Here is a 26,344-nt window from a genome sequence, read left to right on the forward strand (position 1 = left end):
GACTGTAGCCTGCCAGGCTCCTCTGTCCATGGCATTCTCCAGGCAAGAATACCCGAGTGCGTTGCCATTTCCTTCTTCAGGGGATCTTCCTGACCCAGGGATCAAACCTAGTCTCCTGCATTGCAAGCAGATTATTTATTGAGTGAGCTACAAGGGAAGGACATATATAACAGGATGCTACTGTAACGTTTATAGTAGCAAAATAATGGAAATAAACTAATACCACTGATATGGAATAATTAAATAAATCATGGTATAACCTATGTATTTACAGTATATCCTATCTTCTACTCTGTGGTTATCACAAAGTTTGATTTAAAGCTCTGTGGCATGACCTGGAAGGGTATTTCCGTGAGATTTTGCTGAGTGAGAAAAATAAGAAGTAGAAAGAAAATAAGAATAAGTAAGAAAAACAAGTATCCAAACAAATCATATAAAATTTTAAAAGCTCCACCAGTATGTATGTATGTGCTTCTGTGTGCTAATCATATTGTAAGAGATAAATAATGCTAGATTATTAACACAGGTTGGATTTCAGACATCAAGACTGGAATAAAGTCTACGTGAGAGATATGTATAATTCAATCAAAACACAAAACCAAAAACCTTTAAAAATAGGTAAATACATCTATGCTCTATAAACTCAAGTAAAATAAATATTTTGTATGAATATATACAAAGATATAGTATGAAAATTAAGCTTATGTTCAAGACATGGTCCTTGAAAACTCTACTAGTTTTTTGTCTCAATCTAAATTTGAAGTTTTGCAATGCTGGATTTTTGATTTATTATAGATAATATCCTGCATATTTCTTCATCTCAGAGTTAAACTGTAAGTTAATTAAAATTCTAATCATATAAGAAAGGTATACGACTGACACTGCTACTGAAGGAAACACCAGAAAATCTGGAATGAAACTACGAACAAAAGAGAACAGGTATGTGCTTAACACCTTAGGCCATATCCTTTTGTGGAGGCTGGTATGGAACTCTGGCTAGCTTTTTCCTCACAAAGAGTTAGTTTACATTATATATAGTGTATGACAGCAAAGAACAGTAAAGTTAGATTTCATGTTCAGCATAAAATAATGATTTCTTAATGAAAATCAAAACTTAATCAAGTTCTCCATTAAAAAGAAATGACTACAATAGATTCATTTTCCCAAATAAACCTGTCAGAGAATCATGCTTCACTTTGAACTTCTACAATTTAGATATCATAAAAAGGATCCTACAGTCAATATCATGAGTTATGTCTTCCCTTATCATTAGTAAGACATTCAGCAACAGGAAGCCCTGATTTTAAGGTATGTTGTGTTGTATTCTGACTTAGAAAAAAAACAAGTAGTGTACAAAAAAGGAAGAGAGGGAAAGCACTTTGAATCCATTCCAGCACTAAGTAGACATAAATAAGCAAACTTAAAGAAACAACTATACTGTTAACAATAAAGGTGTGGGAGAGAAATCTAGACTTACAGAAACAAGCAGTAGAAATGAAATATAGTTTTACTATTTCAAAGCAAAGAATGTATTTTAAAAATCAGGCAATGCTTTAAAGAAATATGCTTCTGTATACATGCGGAGAAAAACAGTTTTAAGTCTTAAAAAGTATGGTGAAGGCTCAAAAAATCAGTTAATCTAATATATTCAGAACAAGAATAACCATATAAAAATAGAATTTACCTTTTCAGATTCACCATTGCCCAAGGAATTCCCGTAGGTGTGTTAAAGGCAGGAAGGAGTTTCTCAGCCAACTGGACTGCTTTAATCTTGAATATCTGGGACAAACACACAAACATTCATAAATTATGAAATTACTGCTGTCAATAAAATTTCCTGATCTCTTTTACGATGCATACCACAACATACTGGATATATGAAAGTACAGAGGGGAAAATGGCATCTCTTGGTACCATGGAGTATACAGCAATCAGAAAAATTGTTGTAAAGTGGATGGATAGTGAAGAAAAAGCTGAAAGTGAAATGGCTTGAAACTACAATTAATTGAAAGGGAAGGACTGGTTTTGGTGTTAATATCTGTATTTTCAGCTGGCAAAAAATCTGAGAGAAAACACTAGGCTATGAAATTCACCCATGGTATCAAGCTCAGAACAAATATTAAAAGAAAGAGATGCCACTGAATTTCATAAATGCCCTTGAATTACTATAATCATGTTTCTATCTTACATGTTTATATCTTGACATTCTCCATCAAGGTTCACCCATAATTATTAAATGAAAAGAAAATATTTATGTTCACATTTCAAGCTTATTTTATGAGTTATATGCTTCACCTCTTGGTCCCAATTACTGCTTTTTTTTTGGTATACAAAACAATAAGCTGCCTAAATATCAATGGTTCTCAAACTTTCAAAATCAAGGTACTATTACCAAGACATTTATAGTATAATTTCTAATATTCTTAACATGTATCTCATTTTAGAGACTACTGACTTAGAGACTCAAAACACCCTGCTAAGAAAAGCGGCATATTCTTCTACATGCCTCAAGGCTACCCTCTCAAAATCATCCGATACTCAAGGCTCCATCTTTTCACTGTGGTCAAGTACAGTTGATAAAATATTATTGGATTTTTCAAATAAGTAAGTAGCTGAAAGCATGGCCTAGATCAAAGTTCTAAGTTGAGATGATATTAAACAAAGCACACCTACATTACTGGGGGTATAAACCAGAGAGGAGTATGTGCAAGTATACAAAGCAATATGACATTAATATATTTTGCAAAGTTTCTTAAATGACAGGAAATTTTTAGCAGAGTTTCAAATTAGATATTCTTATACATCTACAATTAACCACTTCCTTGAATACCTACATAAATACTACTAACAGTTATATGTTAGTAAAGAGAAATTGAGGGTTTCCCTTGTGGCTCAGATGGTGAAGAAACTGCCTGCAATGAGAGACATCCTGGTTGGATCCGTGGGTTGGGAAGATCCCCTGGAGAAGGGAATGGCTACCCACTCCAATATTTTGCTGGAGAATTCCAGAGAAACCTGGCAGGCTACAGTCCATGGGGTCACAGAGTCGGACATGACTGAGTGACTAACATGCACAAAGAGACATTACATTATTAGTGAATAGCACTGCTTCTTTATCTCACACTTTAGCAGCGGGGCAAAGGGACCAAGTTCTTAACTAAGAACTAACACTAATGACATGTGTTTGCTGATCATATCTTTTACATGTAAAACTAATATTCCAAACGGTAAAATAACTTACAAACATAAGCTTTTTTCTAAACAGAAAGCATTCTTATTTTACTTCAAGAAATAATTAGTGACATATTTTCTAATTTTCAACTACCTATGTCAGTTAGTTCTTACATAGTACCAATAATAATAATACATAACTCAATGAAAGCACCATCCCAATGTCATTGAGGAAAAAAAATTCCTTACCTAGAAGGCTTAATTTATTCAGGAAAATACAAAATCTTTAATGATAAATATACCACAGCCTTACAGTTCCTAGTCTCAGAAACATTTTGGCAGACAACAGCAACAGCTAATTTAAAACAAATTAGCTAGTATGCAATGCAGGAAAATAATACAAATCTAAAACATATCAAAGTAAAAGGTAAATCTCTTTTCTAGTCCTAACCCTTGACCACACAATTCCTTCTATAATGCAAATAGCTATTAATTTCTTAAGTATCTAGTAATATTTTGTGCTATAATCAGTTCCAAGGTATACATGACTCCTAGAATGTCACATCAATCCTCATTTTCCATTTCTCAGAATGGAAATTCTATTACAGTTTACACACACTGCCTCTGTTTCTCTCTCAAAAGCAGAATATCATATACTCTACTCTTAACGTGCTTCTTTCACTAATTGTATATCGGGGATCTTTCCATATCATTCCACCTCTTTCTCTTTAGTGGCTGCAAAATTTATCCTTGGATAGATAGTACTGTAATCTACTTAATCAGTCTTCTATTCATAGACATACGTTTCCAAAACTATGTACCTCTGTAAGATAAATTATAAGAGTGGAATTACTGAAGCTATGGATACATTCATTTGTAATTCCGATAATTAGTGCCAACCTGTTCACATTTTTCACATATTTACATTTCTATCAGAATTTATGACCAGCTGTTTTTCTGTATTTTTGTTAACATAAGAGTTGTCAAACTTTTGATTGCTGCTAACCTGAGAGTTGAAAAAGACTACTTTACTGTCAATTTTATTTTCATTTCTTTTAATATGATGTGGTAATATTCAGTTCAGTTCAGTCGCTCAGTCGTGTCCGACTCTTTGCGACCCCATGAATCGCAGCACGCCAGGGCTCCCTGTCCATCACCAACTCCCGGAGTTCACTCAGACTCACGTCCATCGAGTCAGTGATGCCATCCAGCCATCTCATCCTCTGTTGTCCCCTTCTCCTCCTGCCCCCAATCCCTCCCAGCATCAGAGTCTTTTCCAATGAGTCAACTCTTCGCATGAGGTGGCCAAAGTATTGGAGTTTCAGCCTCAGCATGAGTCCTTCCAATGAACACCCAGGATTGATCTCCTTTAGAATGGACGAGGTGGATCTCCTTGCAGTCCAGGGGACTCTCAAGAGTCTTCTCCAACACCACAGCTCAAAAGCATCAATTCTTTGGCACTCAGCTTTCTTCACAGTCCAACTCTCACATCCATACATGACCACTGGAAAAACCATAGCCTTGACTAGACAGACCTTTGTTGGCAAAGTAATGTCTCTGCTTTTTAATATGCTATCTAGGTTGGTCCTAACTTTCCTTCCAAGGAGTAATATTCAACACTCACTCAAGTGTCTTTTCAAGCAAAATTCATACACTGCAGAGGATGGAAAACTATACATAACATTTCCCAGATTCCATCCCACCTAAACTTCAAGATAAGGCCTAGGCATTGGTAAGTATACATAAATAAGCAATCTGGATGGAAGTAAACAATTTGAAGCAGTGGTCTTTCATGCACAGGTGCCTGATTCTTGTATGGTAGCTCTGACAGAAGTTCTAACGATTAGTCCCAAGTTTCAAAGATAACATGTGGGCAACAGAGGGAATGGGTCTGGATCATACCATAAAAGCCACAAGGTATGCTTAAGCATCCAAGTACTGCATTTCGGACTCTTTTGTTGACTGTGATGGCTACTCCATTTCCTCTAAGGGATTCCTGCCCGCAGTAGTAGATATAATGGTCATCTGAGTTAAATTCATCCATTCCAGTCCATTTTAGTTCGTTAATTCCTAAAATGCTGGTGTTCACTCTTGCCATCTCATGTTTGACTACTTTCAATTTGCCCTGATTCATGGACCTAACATTCCAGGTTCCTATGCAATATTGCTCTTCACAGCATCAGACTTTACTTTCAACACCATTCAGATCCACGAGTGGGTGTTGTTTTTGCTTTGGCTCCATCTCTTCATTCTTTTTGGAGTTATTTCTCCACTGATCTCGAGTAGCATATTGGGCACCTACTGACCTGGGGAGTTCATCTTTCAGTGTTCTATGTTTCTGCCTTTTCATACTGTTCACGGGGTTCTCAAGGCAAGAATACTGAAGTGGTTTGCCATTCCTTTCTCCAGTGGCCCACGTTTTGTCAGAACTCTCCATCATGACACATCTGGCTTGGGTGGCCCTACACGGCATGGCTCATAGTTTCACTGAGATAGACAAGGCTGTGGTCCATGTGATCAGATTGGTTAGTTTTCTGTGGCTGTGGTTTTCAATCTGTCTGCCCTCTGATGGAGAAGGATAAGAGGCTTAAGGAAGCTTCCTGATGGGAAGACTGACTGAGGGGGAAATTGGGTCTTATTCTGTTGGGCAGGGCCATGCTCAGTATATCTTTAATCCAATTTTCTGTTGATGGGTGGGGCTGTGTTCCTTCCCTGTTATTTACACAGGGGCAAACTATGAGGCAATGCCAAAGAATACTCAAACTACCACACAATTGCACTCATCTCACATGTTAGTAAAGTGAAAGAAAGTGAAAGTGAAGTCGCTCAGTCGTATTGGACTCTTTGTGACCCCATGGACTGTAGCCTACCAGGCTCCTCCCTCCATGGGATTCTCCAGGCAAGAATACTGGAATGGGTTGCCATTTCCTTTTCCAGGGAATCTTCCCGACCCAGGGATGGAACCCGGGTCTCCAGCATTCCAGGCAGACGCTTTAACCACATGTCAGTAAAGTAATGCTCAAAATTCTCCAAGCCAGGCTTCAACAGTACATGAACTGTGAACTTCCAGATGTTTAATCTGGTTTGAGAAAAGGCAGAGAAGCCAGAGATCAAACCGCCAACAGCCGTTGGATTATCAAAAGAGCAAGAGAATTCCAAAAAAATATCTACTTCTGCTTTATTGACTATGCCAAAGCCTTTGACTGTGTGATCACCCCAAACTGGAAAATTTTTAAAGAGATGGGAATACCAGACCACCTGACCTGCCTCCTGAGAAATCTGTATGCGGGTTAGGAAGCAACAGTTAGAACTGGACATGGAACAACAGACTGGTTCCAAATAGAAAAAGGAGTACATCAAAGCTGTATACTGTCACCCTGCTTATTTAACTTATATGCAGAGTACATCATGAGAAATGCTGGGATGGATGAAGCACAAGCTGGAATCAAGATTGCTGGGAGAAATATCAATCTCAGATATGCAGATGACACCACCCTTACGGCAGAAAGTGATGAAGAATTAAAAAGCCTCTTGATGAAAGTCAGAGAGGAGTGTGAAAAAGTTGGCTTAAAATTCAACATTCAGAAAACTAAGATCATGACATCTGGTCCCATCACTTCATGGCAAATAGATGGGGGAACAGTGGAAACAGCGATAGAGTATTTTCGAGGGCTCCAAAGTCACTGCAGATGATGACTGCAGCCATGAAATTAAAATATGCTTGCTCCTTGGATGAAAAGTTATGACCAACCTAGACAACATATTAAAAGCAGAGACATTACTTTGCCAACAAACGTCCGTCTAGTCAAAGCTATGGTTTTTCTAGTAGTCATATATGGATGTGAGAGTTAGACTATAAAGAAAGCTGAGCACCAAAGAGTTTATGCTTTTGAACTGTAGTGTTGGAGAAGACTCTTGAGAGTCCCTTGGACAGCAAGGAGATCCACCCAATCCATCCTAAAGGAAATCAGTCCTGAATATTCACTGGAAGGTCTGATGCTGAAGCTGGAACTCCAATATTTTGGCCACTTGATGTGAAGAACTGACTCGTTTGAAAAGACTCTGATTTGGGAAAGATTGAAGGTGGGAGGAGAAGGAGGCAATAGAGGATGAGATGGTTAGATGGCATCACAGACTCAATGGACATGAGCTTGAGTAAACTCCGGGAGTTGGTGATGGACCGGGAGGCCTGGCATGCTGCAGTCCATGGGGTCACAAAGAGTTGGACACGACTGAGAAAGTGAACTGAACTGAACTGATGTTTGAGCATTTCTCCTGGCTGCATGTTTTCTAGCTATATAACAAAAGTGTCTGATTTCATGACCCTCCCAAAGATTCTGTTAGCTGGTCAGTACCTTCTATTAAATCACTAGATAAAATACATTGTTTTCTGCAACTACAACTCTTGACTAATAAGATGATGAAAGTGTTTAAGAGTTTCAACATTTAAATGAAGATTTCCAAAACATTTATTTATAGAAAAAACTTTTATGTATTCATCATCCATTATGTAAAATCTCCCAGTTATTTTTACTGGAACAATCTGTAAGAAATATAAATGCTGTGAAAGAATGCTTCTGAGTACATCTTATGTATCCATGTTGTTACTTTCAGATAATAAGATTCCTAAAGTACGTTATTGGGTCACAGAATTTTAAACGTTTATTTGACAGCTTAATTATTTTCCAAAAAATTTGTATCATTTGTATTCGCTCCAAAAGTATATCAGACATTTGTCAAAATTTAAATATAATTATATACTATACGTTTAAACTGGATGCATTTTATTGTATATAAATTAACTTCAATAGAGCTGTTTAACATAAACAAATTTCTAAGTTTAAGCTCGAAAGCTTTTTTAAGTGCTTTACCAGGCAGAGAATGTGGAAGGTTAAAGTCTTTTTCAGGCAAAAATTTAAGGTTTAGCTCTAAAACCACATAGGGAAATAAAACAATGTGATCTAAATACATAGTTTAGTGCATGCAGAATTTGGGGCTTCTCTGTGGCTCTCTTCTGTCCTGGATTTTATGCCTAAATTTCTAGTACCTCTAAACTCTGTCTTCTGAAATGATTTTAAACAGGATTTTTAACTTTCTGATATTTCACTGTTAGTGTGAAGAAATGCAACAGATTTCTTTATATTAATCATGTATCTTGATGCCTTGCTGAGTTCATTTATTAGTTCTAATAGTCTTTGTGTGGATACTTTAAGGTTCTCTATATAGAGTATCATGCCATCTGCATATAATGACAATTTTACTACTTCTTACTTTCCAATTTAGACACCTTTTATCTCTTTTTCTTGTCTGACTGCTATAGCTAGGACTTGCAATACAATGTTGAACAGAAGTGGTAAGAGTGGGCATCCTTGTCTTGTTTCAGAATTTAGTAGGAAGACTTTCAGTTTTTTTCACTGAGTACTACACTGCCTGCAGATTTGTCATAAATGGCTTTTATTATGTTGACGTATGTTCCCTCTATACTCATTTTGGTGAGAGTTTCTATCATGAATGGATGCTGAATTTCACCAACTGCTTTTTCTGCATCTACTGGGATGATCATATGGTAAACTCTATCTTCTGATCAAACTGGTAATCATAACCGTAATCAACTGTGAATTGGTATTACTACTGTGACTTTGAACATGTAAGAATGTATACAAATGTGTAGATGAATTCACACATATAAGCTGAAATGTTGGAGAGTATATTTAAAATGGGATACCAAAGCTTGGCAGAATGTTTTGTCCAACTACCAACGCATCTAGAGAAAATGCAGAGGTCAAATTTTGAATGGAAATTGCAGTAACTTCTAAAGCAAAAATAAAATGAAAATTAGTGCAGTAAGGACAATGATGGTTAACATTTAAACCAAGAAAAATTAACACTCTAATGTTTCTCTTTTTTTATTTAGAATTTTAGGGCCAAAAAAGGGACCTCTATGTGTCTTAGAAAATATCCCTGAACTTTTTCAGAAATGACCTTACCTGCAGACAACAAAGTACACATTTGTGTTTTATTAAAGAAAAATTTGGCTGTTGATGCTGTTTATTTTGTTTTTATATTCTGTGAAACATGTATTAAACTCTACATAACCATTTCTCTATTTTATCTGACAGATTTCAGATGTTGTTATCCACATATATTACATTATTATCTTACTCAGGGAAGGATGCCACCTTGATAACCATTAAAAAATGAGAAGAGACAATATTGTTAAAGAAATGTCATATATTTGAGGCTACCATCAAGTAAACATAATAAATCATCAAGATTTTTAAACTTGTGAATATTTAAAATAAATAGTCTTGTTCTGAGAAAATAAAACGATAAAGCTTCACATTTATAATATTAATAAATCATAGGACAGAGGAACACTTTTTTAGGATAGCATATAACCCTCATTTGGTTCACCATATAAGAACGTATTAATAGAATGTATGCAAAATGTTCTTTATTCTAGTTACACTCTTCCTAAATATAATAAAGGTACTTTGGCATGTTATAAATTATAGATAATTTTCTATCTTATTTGATATATAGGGATTTATTATCTATCCAGTATTAGAATAATCTTATATTCAATGTTTTATTTATTATTAACAGATCTCAAGGATTTATTGTTTGCCTCCTGGAATAGACATGGATCAGAGCTTTCAATGTAAAATGATGAAGTAGAAAAGTAAAATGGTCAGTAAAATCTGATTTTATGAGAAAGAAAAGTAAAACATGTTCTTACTTTTATGGACAGTAAACTCTATCCAAAGAAATTAACTTATGATATCTGTTTTCAGATATCAGGCTTCCCTGGTGGCTCAGAAGGTAAAGTGTCTGCCTACAAGTGGGAGACCCAGGTTCGATCCCTGGGTTGGGAAGATCCTCTGGAGAAGGAAATGGCAACCCACTGTAGTACTCTTGTCTGGAAAATCCCATGGACGGAGGAGCCTGGTAGGCTACAGTCCATGGGGTTGCAAACAGTCAGACACAACTGAGCAACTTCACTTTCACCTGTTTTCAAGGAGCTTCTCCGGTAGCTCAGCAGTAAAGGATCTATCTGCCTGAGATGCAGGAAACACAGGTTCGATTCCTCCCTGGGTTAGCAATATTCCCTGGAGAAGGAAATGGCAATCCACTCTTGTATTCTTGCATGGGAATTCCACGGACAGAGAAATCTGGCAGACTGCAGCCCATGGGGTTATAGAGAATCAGACACGACGTAGTGACTAAACACTAACAATCTATTTTCAATTAAGTAAAAGAATTTTCTCACTAAGCTGGACAAGACTTAGTGACTAAACAACAACAATCTATTTTCAATTAAGTAAAAGGATTTCCCAAACAATATATTTACCATACAGGAAAAAATCCAAGGAGGAGGAAAAACAAAGTAGTATCAGATAATATTGTTAGGCACTTTCGAATAATTTAATCCCCACAACAACTCTCAAGTGAACTCTTTCATTGTTTTATATATAACAAAACTTAAATTATAGGAGGTAAACAGCTTGACAAATAACCATTATGAAAGGGGGCAGAGTAGAGACTCAAACCTATAGCTCCAAAGTACTTGTGCTTCCCTCTACTTCACAATGCTTCTTTCTGAAGTCTGAGGTATTAACACTGCAAAAATGGAAATACTGATAACATTGCATACTTTTTCAGTATTTTAGTGTTTTCCTGTGATAATAGCAACCAAAATTTCAACATTTTGTTTCAACCTTCAGATAAAGAGCCTAATGAAACAGACGTTGAGGTTTCTTTTACATAAGTCATTCATAATTAATTTTGAATCATATGCCTTTTGGTATAAAAATTAGTCAACTACAAACAAAACATTTAGTACTTCCTCTACATAGTCAGACAAGCATGAAATAAGAAAAAAATGCTCTATCTCAATGACATCATATAATGTTTAACCTGGTAAAGACTAGGAAGAATGGAGTAGCAAGTAACAGGGGTTCATGGCTGGGAGAGGGATAGGCTGTAGAGGCAGATCCTCCCTGAGGCACAGGCATGCAGGAAACACCTGAAGTAGAGGGCAGAGCAAGGGCATAAAGAAAAACTTGCCTGCAAAACAGGCTCACTGTAATTACAAGGTAATGTGAGAGGAATCTGAAGCCAGTGGTACACTGCAGGTTATCTTAGCAATAAAAGTCCCAAACCTGTTTCAACTCGGACTAAACTTACTCAGCTCCTAACACTAACAACACAGACACGCTATTCTGGCACAAATATTATTAAATTCAGTCTTTACTGTCCCACCCATACATGGTATTTTTCATTAAACAAAATATTATTAAACACTAAAGAAAGCAAGAAAAGTTAATCCACTTTCTAGAGACAAAGCAACTGACAATCCAGACTCAATAAGGTTGAAATAATCATAAAGAATTTTAAATGACTATAATTACTATGTTAAAAGACCTAGTAGATAAGGTGGAAAACATGCATAAAGACAATGAGGAATTTTAGCAGAGAAATGAAAACTGTAAAGGTCAAATGAAGTATTAAAAATAATAATCTTAAAAATCAAGATAAAATAGTGATGAAAAATGCCTCCAACACACTCTTAGGTTAGAAGATACACCATGTGACATTACCTGAAAGAAACATAACTATAATAGAATCAGACAAACTAAAGATAAGAGAGAATATGAACAGGGATAAAGAGAAAAACTTTAAAACAATAAAAAACCAGATTCACCAAGGAGACAACAATCCTAAATATGTACACACTTAAGAACAGATCTCCAAAATACATAAAGTAAAAACTGGTAGGACTGAAATGAGAAACAAACAAATTCATAATTTTAGTCAGAGACTTCAAGACTCCACAACTTAGTATTTGACAGAACAAGTAAACAGAAAATTAGTAAATTTACAGAAGTTCTGAGCAACATAATTATCCAGTTTGATCTAACTGAAGTTTTAACCCAACCACGGCAGAATAAACATCTTTTCAAGCACACATTTTTTTGATAGACCATATTTTGGCTCATGAAACAAGCTTTAACAAACTCAACAGATTTTTTCTCTATTCATTGCCCATTAAACAAACTAGAAATCAGTAACAAAGATATGTGGAAAATTCTCAAATACCTGGAAATTTAACAATATACTTCTAAATAACTCAGCAATAAAAAGGAAGAGAAATGAGAAAATATTTTGAATAAAAGGAAAACAAAAACATATCAAAATTCATAGGATGCAACGAAAGCAAGGCTGAGAAGCAAATCTTTGATTATTAATTCTTATAGACTACTAGGAAAAAATTAAGTTACAAGGATGTAATGTACAGCACAGGGAATATAGTCAATATCTTAAAATAACTTTGATGAAGTATATGCTATAAAAATATTGTATGACTATGTGTACATTTGAAACTAACAGAATATTGTAAGTGAACACTACTTCAGTATAAAGATAAAAACAAAATAAGAAAAGGTGCCATATTAATGATCTAACAAGCTTCAACCATAAGAAACTGGGGTGAGTGGGGAATAGGGTAAAAGGTGCAACTTAACCCCAAAGAAAGCAGAAGTAAAGATACAAGCAAAATTAATAAAACTGAACACACAAAAGTAGAGAAAAATCAATGAAACAAAAACCAATTCTCTGAAATAATAGTATTAATACACTTGTAGCCAGACTGACAGCCAAAGAGAAGATGAGAACCCCATAGACTGTAGCCCACCAGGCTCCTCTGTCCATGGAATTTTCCAGGCAAGAATACTGGAGTGGGTTGCCATTCCCTTCTCCAGGGGATCTTCCCAACCCAGAGATTGAACCCTGGTCTCCTGCATTGCAGGCAGATTCTTTACTGCCTGAGCCACCAGGGAAGCCTGAAATAATATTAATACACTTTGTAGCCAGACTGACAACCAAAGAGAAAATGAAACAGGGAACATTACTAAAGACCCTACAGATTTGAAAAGGATAATACCAAATTATGTCCACAATTTAGCGGAAACACATTCCCTGAAATAAACAACAAAAGCCACACAAACTTACAAAAGCCACCTAAGAAGAAAAAACATGAATAGTACTATATCCACCAAAGAAACCGAATACATACATTGTAAAACTTAGTGGGAAAAAACAAAAAACTCCAACCTCACCTGGTTTCACTGGGAAGTTCTACCAAACACTGGAGCAGGAAATGGAAACCCCCTCTAGTATTCTCGCCTGGGAACTCCCCTAGACAAAGAAGCCTGGTGGGCTACAGTCCATGGGATCACAAAGAGTCAGACACAACTGAGAGACTAACCAACAACAATACACAAACTTCTCCAGTAGAAAGAAACACTTCCAAACTCATTTTATATCGTCAGCATTACTCTTATACGAAACACACACATACACAAAAAGATATTTAAACTATAGATCAGTATCTCATATGAACATACATGCAAAAAATTCTCAACAATGCATTATCAAATCAATTCCAGCAATATTTAAAGAGGATAATACAACATGACCAAGTGGAACTTCTTCCACAAAATGCAAGGCGATTTCAAAAATCAACTAGTATAATTCACATTATCAGCAAATAAAGAAGAAACATCATATAATCATCTAATTAAATGCCAAAAAAATTTGACAACATTCAATACCTATTCATGAGTTTTAAAATCTCAGCAAAAAGGAATGGCAGGGAATTTCTTCAAGATGATGAAGGGCATCTACCAAAAAACCCATTATGCTTAATGGTGAAAAACTAAATGCTCTTCCCCTCGTATCAGGAACCAGAAAAGGAATACACTCTCATCACTCCCATTTAACTTTGTATTTAGTGTAGGTTCTAGGCAAGAAAAAGAAAAAATAAAAGAACTATACAAATAAAACAGTTCTCTATATAGAGAAATAAAACACCTCTGTTCCCTGATGACATGATTCTTTAAAAAGAAATTCCCAAAGAATCTATTGAAAGGAAGGAAGGAAAAGATCATTAAGTTGTGTCCAACTCTTTGCGACCCCATGGACTGTATGTAGCCCACTAGGCTCCTCTGTCCACGGGATTTCCCAGGCAAGAATACTGGAGTGGGTTGCCACTTACCCAGGGAGCAAACCCATGTCTCCTGCATTGGCAATCAAATTCTTTACTGCTGAGCCACCAGGGAAGCCCCAAAGAACCTATTAAAAATCCATTTAAAAGTGACCAGAATTAACTAGTTAATATAGGATAATCTCAGGCTACAAGGTCAATGTAAAAATCAACTGCACAGAGCACAACAATGTGAATGCTATTCTATTATGTACATTTTACCACATTTTATAAAAATGATAGCATCAGAAAAATTATCCAGAAAAGAAAAAAATGTCTTGAGCCAGCTGCAAACTTAAACTTTTATTAAAAGCTGTTTTAAATCAATTGTATTTATATATACTGACATTGTACAATCAGCAATTAAAATTTAAAAATGCAATACCACTTTTAACAGCATCAAGAAACATGAAACATAAACCCATCAAAATATATATAAGATCTGTAAAATCTAGGAACACCAATAAACAAAATTAAAGAACTAAATAAATGTAGAGATACGTTATGTTCAAGCATTGAAAGTTATCAATTTTCCTTAAACTTAATGACAGACTCAATATAATCCCAATCAAAATTCCAGTAAGATTATTTTGTGACAATCAGGAAACAGATTCTAAAGTTTATATAGAAAATAAAACTAGAATAGCCAAAATAATTCCAAAAAGGAACAAAGTTGTAGGATTCATACAACCTAATTATGAGACCATAAAGACCAAAAATTCATAATTACGAACACAGAATGGTAATGGCAAAAGGACAGACATACAGATCAACAGAACAGAGTCTAGAAGTACACCCACACTTGGTCAATAGATTTCATATATGGTCAATTAATTTCAAAAAAGGTGCAAAGTCAATTAAATAGAGAAAGACTAGTCTTTTCAACAATGGTTGGATTTTCAAATTCTAGCAATGGATATCTATATGGAAAGAGATGAATCTCAATCTCTGCCTCACAGCATGTAAAATTTAACTCAAAACGGACTACAGATTAAAAGTATAATAAAGTAAAACTATAATGCATTTAGAGAAAATCTGTGTGACCTTGGATTAGGCAAACATTTCTTGAACAAAATATCAAATACATGAACCATAAAAGATAAAACTGATAAACTGGATTAATTCAAGATGTGACAACTCCAGTTCTTCAAAAGATACTGTTAAGTCACAGAAAAGCCAGAGAGAGAAAATACTTGAAAACACACAGGTTATAAAGTCCTAAGTCCAGAATATACAGAATATACAAAAAAAAACTCTCAACATTCAAAAATAATAAAATAAACAAAATTTAATGGCCAAAGACTGAACAGTTAAAAAAGATATATGAATGACAAGCACATGAAAAGGTGCTCAACATGATCTGCCATTAGAGAGAAGGAAAATAAGACCACAATGAGATGCTACTACACACCTATAGCTAAAAATAATAAAGAAACTCTCAATAGCAAGTACTAGTCATGATAGAAGACAATTGTTGGAAAAAGAGTCTGGTGAGTTCTTCCAAAGTTTACTAATAATTTGATCCCACAATCCCACTTCTAGATATTTACCCAAGAGACATAAAAATTTATGATCCCACAGAAACCTAAGAAATATTTATAGCAGCTTTATTCATAACCTCCAAAACTAAAAACAAATCCACTGGTGAATGGATAAACTACCTCAGAGTCACACAGTGCAATACTATATACAGCAGTAAAAAAAAAAAAAAAAAAGCTACTAAATACATGCTGCTGCTGCTGCTGCTGCTGCTGCTGCTAAGTCGCTTCAGTCATGTCCGACTCTGTGTGATCCCAGAGACGACAGCCCACCAGGCTCACCCGTCCCTGGGATTCTCCAGGCAAGAACACTGGAGTGGGCTGCAATTTCCATAAATCTCAAATGCATTGTACTACAGAAAGAAGCCAGTAGGAATGGAAAACCTATCAAATGTTACCAGAGGCTGGTGGTAATGGTAAAAGGGAATTTTATGGGATGATAAATTCCTCTGTCTCTTACTTGTGCTTACTAGATTGTATGCACTGTCAAAATTCATATAAGTATTCACTAAAGTGGGTGAATTTTACTGTGTAAGTAACACTTCAATAAGTCTGACCAAAAAATCCTATGAAATGGCACCCCACTCCAGTACTCTTGCCTGGAAAATCCCATGGACAGAGGAGCCTGGTAGGCTGCAGTCCATGGGGTCGCTAAGAGTCGGGCATGACTGAGTGACTTCCCTTTCACTTTTCACTTTCATGAATTGGAGAAGGAAATGGCAACCCACTCCAGTATTCTTGCCAGGAGAATCCCGGGGACAGAGGAGCCTAGTGGGCTGCTGTCTGTGGGGTCGCACAGAATTGGACATGACTGAAGTGACTCAGCAGCAGCAGCATTAACTTACTATGATTTTATTGATAAAAGTGAGGTGTACTTGTTAAGTATATTTCAAGTACTCCTTGTTAAAGGTGATTTTTGGAAATGATGGTTCTGTACTTTGAGAAACTCTAAACTCTAAAAGCTGGGTCAGAATTTCTCAAAGTACAGAACCATCGTTTCCAAAAATCACCTTTAACAAGGAGTACTTGAAACATACTTAATAAGTACACCTTTATCAAGGAGTATTTAAAAACATAAATAATGGTCTCTATTTCAAACTAACTGAATTTCAGTCCAAGACTTCCAAAAAGGAGAATTTAGAGTTGTTGGTGTTTTATTTTTTTAATTCACAGCAATAAATTGCATTCAATTTCCAAATAGGCACTTTAAACAAAATGAATCTTACTGATTCCTTAATTTTAATCTTATTGACTCATTTTCTCCTTTTGTTTCAACCATGTAATTAACTGCAATGGTAAATTCTAGAGGATTACTCCTACAGAGGAGACACAGTGTACACAATGTTAGGATCTGTGATAAATTTGTCTTACTGATATTCTCAAAACAAAAAAATCATTAACCCCAAGGAACAGAGCTCTATCTGAAGATCTAGTTATTTCAGCAAACCTGTAGATTAGTTCAATATTAGACAATTTAAAAAGATGACATGCTGCTAGGGAAATATTTCATTTTACTAAATTTAATTCACAACCTTTTCCCCCAAACAATTTATTACTTGATTTTGCTCACCTCCTCTCCTGAAAGGTAATACGCTGCAAGTAAGCCTCCAATAAATCGAATGTTGACTTCAAACACAGACACTTCTGAATTCTGTGAAAACATATTGAAAATGCTCACATATACACAAAGCTGTAAAGGTTTCGAAATATCTTCAATACTTCATATGTTTCTCACAAACACACTGGGGAGAATATTTTTTTTCCCCTTTCTACATCTTCATTTCTCATGCAACTGAAATCTCACCTCCCATTTGTTAATGTTACTGAAACTCCTCTACTGCTATCAGCACAGCTTCCTAGTTGCCATAACCAATGGGCCATTTTCATGTGCCTTACATATGATTATGAAATTAGCAAGATATTTGATGACTTGACTATTCTCCCTCATGAAAGCCTCCATTTCTTAAATTTTGAAACAGTGCTCTATCCACTGGCCCCTTTCTGCTCTATACTATATTCACTACACTATAATATATATTCAGTAAACTATATGTCCATTTTTACTTCTATCTCTTCTCATGAATTTTAAATACTTTTCTAGTATGTATAACTTAATCACTGTTAAAGGAGGTGCCAAAAAGTAATGACAAGATGATAGATTTTTCAATTAATAATGTTGAAAAACTAACTCCTAGATGAGAAATTAATTTGACTCTCATATATATGATATATACATATTTATCAAAATGAAATCAAAATAATTTAGAAGTAAACACAGAAGTACAAAAAAAAAAAGTAGGAGAAAATGTGATAACATATCTATACTCCCTTGAGAAAGCAGATACTTTATAAGAATATAATCAATGGCACTGATAACAAACAATGATAGAAAGACCTGAATTTCCCCATAATGAAAATTACCTATAACAAAAAAATCATGAACAAAATTAAAAGGCAAGAAACAAACAGAAGGATATCTGCCACAAATATAGAATAACTTACCACATATAGTCTACAGGTTTGTATTTAGATATGGATAAAGATATTGCTGAGACAAATTCTAATGCATGGAAAGAAAAGTGAAGAAGTGGCGAAGAACATGACCAAAGAATCCACAGAATATACAAAATTGACTAATAGAAAAATAATATTTCTAATTAACTTTTAAATAAAAATTAAAAGGAAATATGTATTACCCTGAAGGCTTTCCAATATTCAGAGGCAGAAGACATCATTTGCTAACACAAGCATAATTCTCTAATATAGAACTTTCACAATATAATTATTTTAATAACATAAACTGTTATCCCATCCTCAAAAGCAAAACATTTATACTACTTCATATATTCCCAATATAAAGCATACTGCAGGATATATAGTAGACATTCACTAAATATAGAGAGGAAGCGAAAGAGGGAGAGAGGGTCTCTGTCACTCACTAGAACAATAATACCTTCTAACCAGTTTCCCTGATTTCATCCTTCCCAGCACTCTATTTGTTCAGTACCGTATAGCTAGAGCGTAATGTAACTTTTCAATCTTAGGTCAGCATAGATTACCACTCTGTGCAAACTTTTACAATGATTTCTGGTTATACTCAGGATAAAATGACTTATTAGACATAATAAGATTCCCCACAACCTCTCTGACATTATCTCCTAACAAATATCCCTCTGACTCACTTTATGGTTGCACCAAATGGGCCTACCTGCCATTTGAGAATTGTCAAATTCACTTCCGAGTCAGTCTTTACACCACTTGCACATCTCTAGGAGCAAATTTCACTTAGAAAGTTTTTCTACCACACAATATAAAATAGTGAAGTAATCCCTCATCACTAATAGTCTTTATCCTGTACTATTTCCCCAATTAACACTTAATCATCATCTTAATATGGTATAATTCTTTATTTGTAAAATTTAAACCTTTCCTCACAAGAGACAGAAGAGAAAGTCTAGAGAACAGAACAGAGAGGATGAGGAAGAAACATTATTTACAGGAGTAAAGACAGAATCTTCCTAAAGTGTTGAAAACAAAAGTCCTCAGACTAAAGAATATTATGTGTCCTTTACAGAATGATCTAAATACAGAATGGTAAAGAAACTGCAGAAAAACAAAGCAAAGAAAGAAAATATTAACAAGGGGGGAAAAGACAGATTACCTTTTAAAAATTAAACTGACAGCATACTTTTCAACAGCATGTTAGAAAGACAATGAGACTATATCTTTAAAAGGTTAAGAGAAAATAATCACCAACCTCTAATTTTATACTCAGCTATAATACCTATTAGGAGAAAGCTTGGCTCTCTCATATCCACGTGGCTTCCCTTGGGTATCTTCTCAGAAATGTTATTACCTTCAATAGTCATCAGATATAAAAACAGCAACTTTTCACCACTGCTTACTCCTGTTTACTCACCAATTTACTCACCAATCCTATTTATTTACTCTTCTTTAAGAGTAAGAACGTATCACTACCTGATATGTTATATATAACTTGAATATGCATTTACTATTTTTCTTGCATAACTAGAATATGCTGCTGCTAAGTCACTTCAGTCATGTCTGACTCTGTGAGACCCCATAATCGGCAGCCCACCAGGCTCCCCCGTCCCTGGGATTCTCCAGGCAAGAACACTAGAGTGGGTTGCCATTTCCTTCTCCAACGCATGAAAGTGAAAAATGAAAGTGAAGTCGCTCAGTCGTGTCCGACTCTTAGCGACCCCATGGACTGCAGCCTACCAGGCTCCTCCATCCATGGGATTTTCCAGGCAAGAGTACTGGAGTGGGGTGCCATTGCCTTCTCCAACTAGAATATAAACTAGTATAAACCAGAGATAAAACTCTGTTTTGTTCATTCCTGTATCCATAGATCCAGAACAGTGTCTATCACAGAGAAAGCACTCAATAAATACGTTTATTTTTCTATTCATTACCTAATTTTTCTATTCATTACTTTAAATGCAAGCTGGGACCAACTAAACAACAATTACACATAAGACAAGAAGGAGATGAGCTAAATTAAAACATTCTAAGATCTTTATATTTTTCAGAAGAAAGAGAAACTGATTAATTTTAAACTTTGGTAAGTATATCTATTAAAATTTCAAGAGTAACCCCAAAATAAACAGAAATGGAAAGTATATAATCAAACTAGTAGAGGTAAAAAGAGATACAAACTAAAAAATAGAGGAAAAAACAGACATGAAGTAATTTAATCTAAAATAAGAAAGAGAGAAAGTAAAGGCAAATGAGAAGCACAATAATAATATAGGTAGCAAAATAATGATGGAAGATCCAACTCCAAAAATATGTTACCATACTAAGTGTAAATATTTCAAATTTAACAGTTAAAAGATTCCAAGACTGGATAAAAGTAAAAAAATCTAAGTACACATCATATGTAAAATATACAGCTAAAACAAATGACACAGAAAGGCTAAGAGTAAAGGAATGAAAAATAGCTGTGCTGATTGTTAAGCTATTTTTTCCTCAGCTTCAAATCCATCCTTTAACATTCTACTTTGGTATATAGAAACTAGAACTCTTCAAATGCATTTCTCATTTGCCAGTGGGCTCCCCAAGAGGCCCTGCCAATGACAAGAAGTGCTATAAAGATAATACAAGGATGAAGGAAGGAAAAGGAACTTATTCCTTCTAGTTTACTTCTGGTTTCTGACAGTGTCAAACCAGCCATGGTTCTTCACCCTGGCATTTGCTTCCAGGTTACAGTTCCCTGTCACAGACACATTCCCCAAATTGGCCTCTTTATGCCCTTTTGAGATACCAAGCTCTAGCTAGGTACCCCCTCTTCAGATGTCTGAGCCCTAGCTCCAAGAGGATCCTTTTAAGAACTCCTAAATTATCAAAAACAGAGCCCCAAGCTACTAAATTTTAATGATCTCAACCTCTTCTGATTGTTCTCAGAGTTCCAGGCATGGCAGCCATCTATTGCAGTTATTAATACTACCTCTTGTAATACAATAATGTTCTACTTTGTCTTTTCAGTGCCCCATTATTTGGTTAACAATTCTAAACAATAAATCCTCTCATTTAAAAAACTGTACAGTTTTGGTTCTTGATTGAGCCAACTGACACAATACACCAACAAATTATCAGGCATAATAAAATTGCCATGTTAACAAACAGGAGGGTTTGAGAGTCACAAATGCCAATTCTCTCCAAATTCATCTATAAACTGAATGCAATCCTCATCAAAATTTCAACAGGGTTTTCCAGAGCTTAAAAGAACAAAGAACTGAGAACTGCTAAGATCATTTCCTAGTAGAATAACATCAATAATACCAAGATTCAAATATAGATATCAAGTTGTCTTATAAAAATACTGTGGCTAAGAGTACAATAAATATTTAGACTGCTAAAATATTCATGTAGGAATAAACAGAAGAGCAAGTAGAAAACAACAGACTATAACTAATACATGACTAATGTGGCATGTATAAATAGCAGGGAAATATTAATAGATAGAATCAACTATTTGTTGATCAACTGATAATTGCCTATCATATTTACCTACAAATTCAATTATATAAGGACTAAAGACCCAAATGCAGAAGTTTAGAATTAAACATTGGACTATATCTTCATGACCATGAAGTAAGGATTTCTTAAATAAGATGCAAAAAGCATAATCTCTAAGGGCTACATAACTATACGAGGTGGGTAGCGGGGTGGGGGGGTGGTGTGGAGAGGAGTGGATGAACTACATTTCTCAATCCCCTTTATAATAAGATGCGGCCACATGAGTAAGATTCACTCACTAATACACAAGCAAAAATGGGGTAACCGACTTCTGAACAGTCACATATCTTTTCTCTATCCTTTCCTTCCTCCTTTCTGCCACTGAGCACTTATCCACCTTATCTTGAGGAATCATCTATGAAGATGAAGCTTTATACTACAGTTGACAGAGCAGTAAGACAAAGGATCCTAGATCACTGAGGAGCTACCCAAATCAGTCCTAACTGCTTAACTCTGCACTTGATTTCCAGGAAACAGAAATAAATTCTCTCTCTTGCTTAGGCTATTTCATACTAGATTTTCTGTTATGCACAGCCAAACCTAAACCTGATAATAAAAACTGTTGTTATATATGCTCAAAATGCTAAAATAATACAAAAGAAAGTAATCAGTTTTAGTCTAATTAGCATCAGGAAAGGCATCAGAAAAGAAATGATTACAGATTTAAATCATAATTTGAATGATACAGAGTCTGCCATAGAGAAAAACACATAAAGGAGTGGTTTCTCACTACACTCAGAAGGAACAATAAGTACAAATATCATGAAAGATAATAATGAATATGACAAAGTAGCTCACACATCTTTTAGGTGAAGACTGGTAGCAATGAAAATAACTGCGATCATTTACTGAACACTGAATATGTACCAGATTATCTCATATAATCCTCACAATACTGCAACAGGATAGCAATTTTATGACAGGTTTAGAAAGTAGCACTTACTTACAGGTAGATTTCCCAAGGAGTACTAGAATGTAGCTGTGCTGGGCTTCAAACCTAAGCAGTACCACTTAACAACTATGCCAAAATTCTGGGATGATGAGCACATGCCTATGAAGACTCATCAAAACTGTGCCATATTCACAACACGATTCAACTATACTTCAATTTAAAAAATAACATTTTTAAAAGATGTTAAAAAAAACTGCGCCAAATCACTGTATCTTTAAAAAACAATAAAATATTTATTTTAAAGTTAATTTATGATTTTCCTATATTTGCAGTTCAATGTGCTTTTTTCCCCTAACTCTTGCTTTTAACACACTCAACATGTTACCTTAAATGATAAGAGTAAGAAAAGTAAAAGGAAAATGCTGAGAAAAGGTGTCTATTTTATGCAAAAACTAAACAACTGACAACTGCAAAAGAAGAAGGGAGACTAGGGATTTCCTTAAACTCAGTATAATACTCAAAACTATTGTTAGAGACTGTGCTTTTCTTTATAGTCAACTGAATAAATTATGAACTGTATACTCACCACACTGAAATCAAGGTTGTTTTCAATCCATTTTTGCCCATCTCGGAATTCATCGTGAAGTCCCATGATATAAAGGGTATCCAAAGCATCTACTATAGTAGCACCCATTTGTGAAGTTCCTATATTTACAGAGAAAAATGTCATTAAAAAGATACCCTTCGTACAAGACTTATTTTCATTTTTCATATATATAGAAAGTAAACCAGAGTAGGAATATAGGGATTAAAAAATATCCAACATCGTCTACTTTTCCATTAGAATAGACAATATACATTGTTTAAAACATTTTTCTAAAGAGACACATTGATAACTAATAGGAAGACAAAGGAAAACTAAAACTGTAATTCTTCTTAATTTTCTTCCTGGTTCAGAAAATGAGATCTCTCTGCTTAACTGAGATAGATCGAAGAAAAAAAAAAAAAAAAGGATTAATTTAAGAAATGGTGAGGGTGGTTCAAGATGGCAAGTTAAGTCATAAGACAACCATGAACCATGCTCTTTTGATCCAAATTCATAAAAAGGGCAAAAAACATACTTAAAATAATAATTAAAGTATAACAAGGCTATATGACTGTAGTGGGAATATAAAGTATAATAATCTTTAACAATCAAAAAGCAGATAGAATGTATTTTAAAAGAAGGAAGTCATAAAATGTGAGTAGAGAAAATCAAAGTACTAAGATCTGCCTATCTTCAAAAAGAGATCATCTTGATCTTAAAGAAAATGTTTCGGGGGGGAGGAATTAATTGAACAAAACTAGCTTAACTGATACCAAAACCAGATATTGGACACACAAGAAAACAGAACAGGCCCATCTTACTAATGAACAGAACTGCAAAAACCCTGAATAAGATACTAGTAAGACAAATCCGGTAGCAGAGTAAAAGAACAAATAACAAGGAGCAACTGGGTTCTCCCTAGCCCCAGGAATGAGATTATTATTTCTACCTTCTGAGAATGAAAATCACCCACACAGCTTACTGCCTATATTAACATAACTTTATTATTACACTGTCTTCATCAATGAGTTTATTCTTACAGGAAACATACTCAGAAAGACAAAAGTTACAAAATAATTTATTGTTCATTCCAGGAACTTCTTCAAAGATCCATCAACTCTTTAACAGAAAGTTATCAAATGATGGCTAACACTTCAAAACTCTAAACCTCCTTCCTTTAAATTCTCTAATCATGTTGCTGTTGTTTAGTTGCTAAGTCATGTCTGACTCTTTTGCAATCCTATGAATGGTAGCCCGCCAGGCTCCTCTGTCCATGGAGTTTTCCAGGCAAGAAATACTGAGGTAGATTGCCATTTACATCTCCAGGGGATCTTTCAGGGATCAAACTCACATCTCCTGAATTAGCAGGTGGATTCTTTCTCACTGAGCCACTAGGTAAGCGCATAACATAATGATCCTTTTCCAATCATAACCAAGATATAATCAACCATAATCCACCAATTGAAGGGCCCTTACTAAGCAAGACTTAAAATCTCAATATATATCTCAACTTCATCCTTCCCTGTCTAACAGGCTACTAAGGTTCTGCTGAGGGAGTGATCTCCCTTACCATGGTAAACATAATCCTCAGCTAGGGCTTCTCTGATAGTTCAGTTGGTAAAGAATCCGCCTGCAATGCAGGAGACTCCGGTTTGATTCCTGTGTCAGGAAGATTCGCTGGAGAAGGGATAGGCTACCCACTCCAGTATTCTTGGGCTTCCTTTGTGGCTCAGCTGGTAAAGAATCCACCTGCAATGCAGGAGACCTGGGTTCAATCCCTGAGTTAGGAAGATCCCCTGGAGAAAGGGAAGGCTACCCACTCCAGTATTCTGGCCTAGAGAATTCCATGGACTGTATAGTTCATGGGATCGCAAAGAGTCTGACACGACTGAGCAACTTTCACTTTGTCTTATCAACAAGTTACCCTGGTGATATTTTAGGAATCTGTATTCAATACTACTTAGGTTCATTGTTGTTGTTGTTTAATCATTCATCATGTCTTAACTCTTTTGCAAAACCATGGAATATAGCCTGCCAGGCTTGTCTATCCATGGGATTTTCCAGGCATGAATACTAGAATGGGTTGCTATTTCCTTCTCCAGAGGATCTTCCAGACACAAAGATCAAATTCGCATCTCCTTCATTGACAGGCAGATTATTTAACACTGAGCCACCAGGCTCAGGCAAATTCTTTACCACTGAAGCCTATCTAGGTTTATATTTTCCATCTAATATCCCTTCTATTTATTTATTTATTTTCACCACACTGCACTGCATGTAGAACTTCTCTAAACAGGAATCGAATCCATGCCCCCTGTAGCAGAAGCTCAAACTCTTAGCCACTGGACTACCAGGGAAGCCCTTTACTTTCCTTCTTAATTCCATACTTTTTTCCCCAAATGTTTTCTTAGGATGGTTTTAAGCTGTACAAACTTGTTCTTATAATGCTTGTTTTTAACTTACATCACACTTTCTTGTTCATGTGCTCCTAATTATTTCAATTTACCAAGAAGGATATCCTTCTACTAACAAAATGAGTACTCCAACACACTTTTGATAAATTCCTTGGTCTTCTCCCCACTCAGTTCCCTTCATGTTGATATCAACTATAACATTTGTTCTGGGTTATTACAGACATACTTTCCATTTCTTTTTTGTTCCTCAGCTTCCTATTAAGATAACAAAAATGTTATCAAGCTATTTAATCACCCATATATCACTATCTCTTGCATAATCTTTGGCCACCTGATGCATAGAACTGACTCACTGGAAAAAACCCTGATGCTGGGAAAGACTGAAGGTGAGAGGAGAAAGGGACAACAAAGGATGAGATGGTTGGATGGCATCACCGACTTGATGGACATGAGTTTGAGCAAGCTCCGGGAGCTGGTGATGGACAGGGAAGCCTGGTGTGCTGCAGTCACACCAGGTCACACATGGGGTCACAAAGAGTTGAACACGACTGAGCAACTGAACTGACTGACTTGCATAATCACCTGAATCAAATATGTATCTCTATTTATTTTAGTATTTTGTCCACAATATATATCATGCATATTTTAAATCCTTAG

The 26,344-nt window shown here is 35.4% G+C and overlaps 1 protein-coding gene across 9 annotated transcripts in view; it reads right to left on the reverse strand.

Annotated features, from left to right (window-relative positions):
* The window catches only part of MAN1A2 (mannosidase alpha class 1A member 2), a 148,983-nt gene that overhangs the window by 62,997 nt on the left and 59,642 nt on the right, over window positions 1-26,344 (reverse strand). For all 9 annotated transcript variants that reach the window (XR_008715633.1, XR_008715637.1, XR_008715636.1 and 6 more), the window contains 3 exons: window positions 23,274-23,392; window positions 17,324-17,404; window positions 1,685-1,779 (listed from right to left, as the gene is read on the reverse strand). Coding sequence is in view for 4 of the 9 variants with exons in the window: in XM_055584610.1 (XP_055440585.1) it covers window positions 1,685-1,779; window positions 17,324-17,404; window positions 23,274-23,392 (295 nt within the window). In the remaining 5 variants the exon portion in view is untranslated. The remainder of the gene's footprint in view (window positions 1-1,684; window positions 1,780-17,323; window positions 17,405-23,273; window positions 23,393-26,344) is intronic.

Source organism: Bubalus kerabau, chromosome 6 (assembly GCF_029407905.1).
Source record: "Bubalus kerabau isolate K-KA32 ecotype Philippines breed swamp buffalo chromosome 6, PCC_UOA_SB_1v2, whole genome shotgun sequence".
NCBI lineage: Eukaryota > Metazoa > Chordata > Mammalia > Artiodactyla > Bovidae > Bubalus > Bubalus kerabau.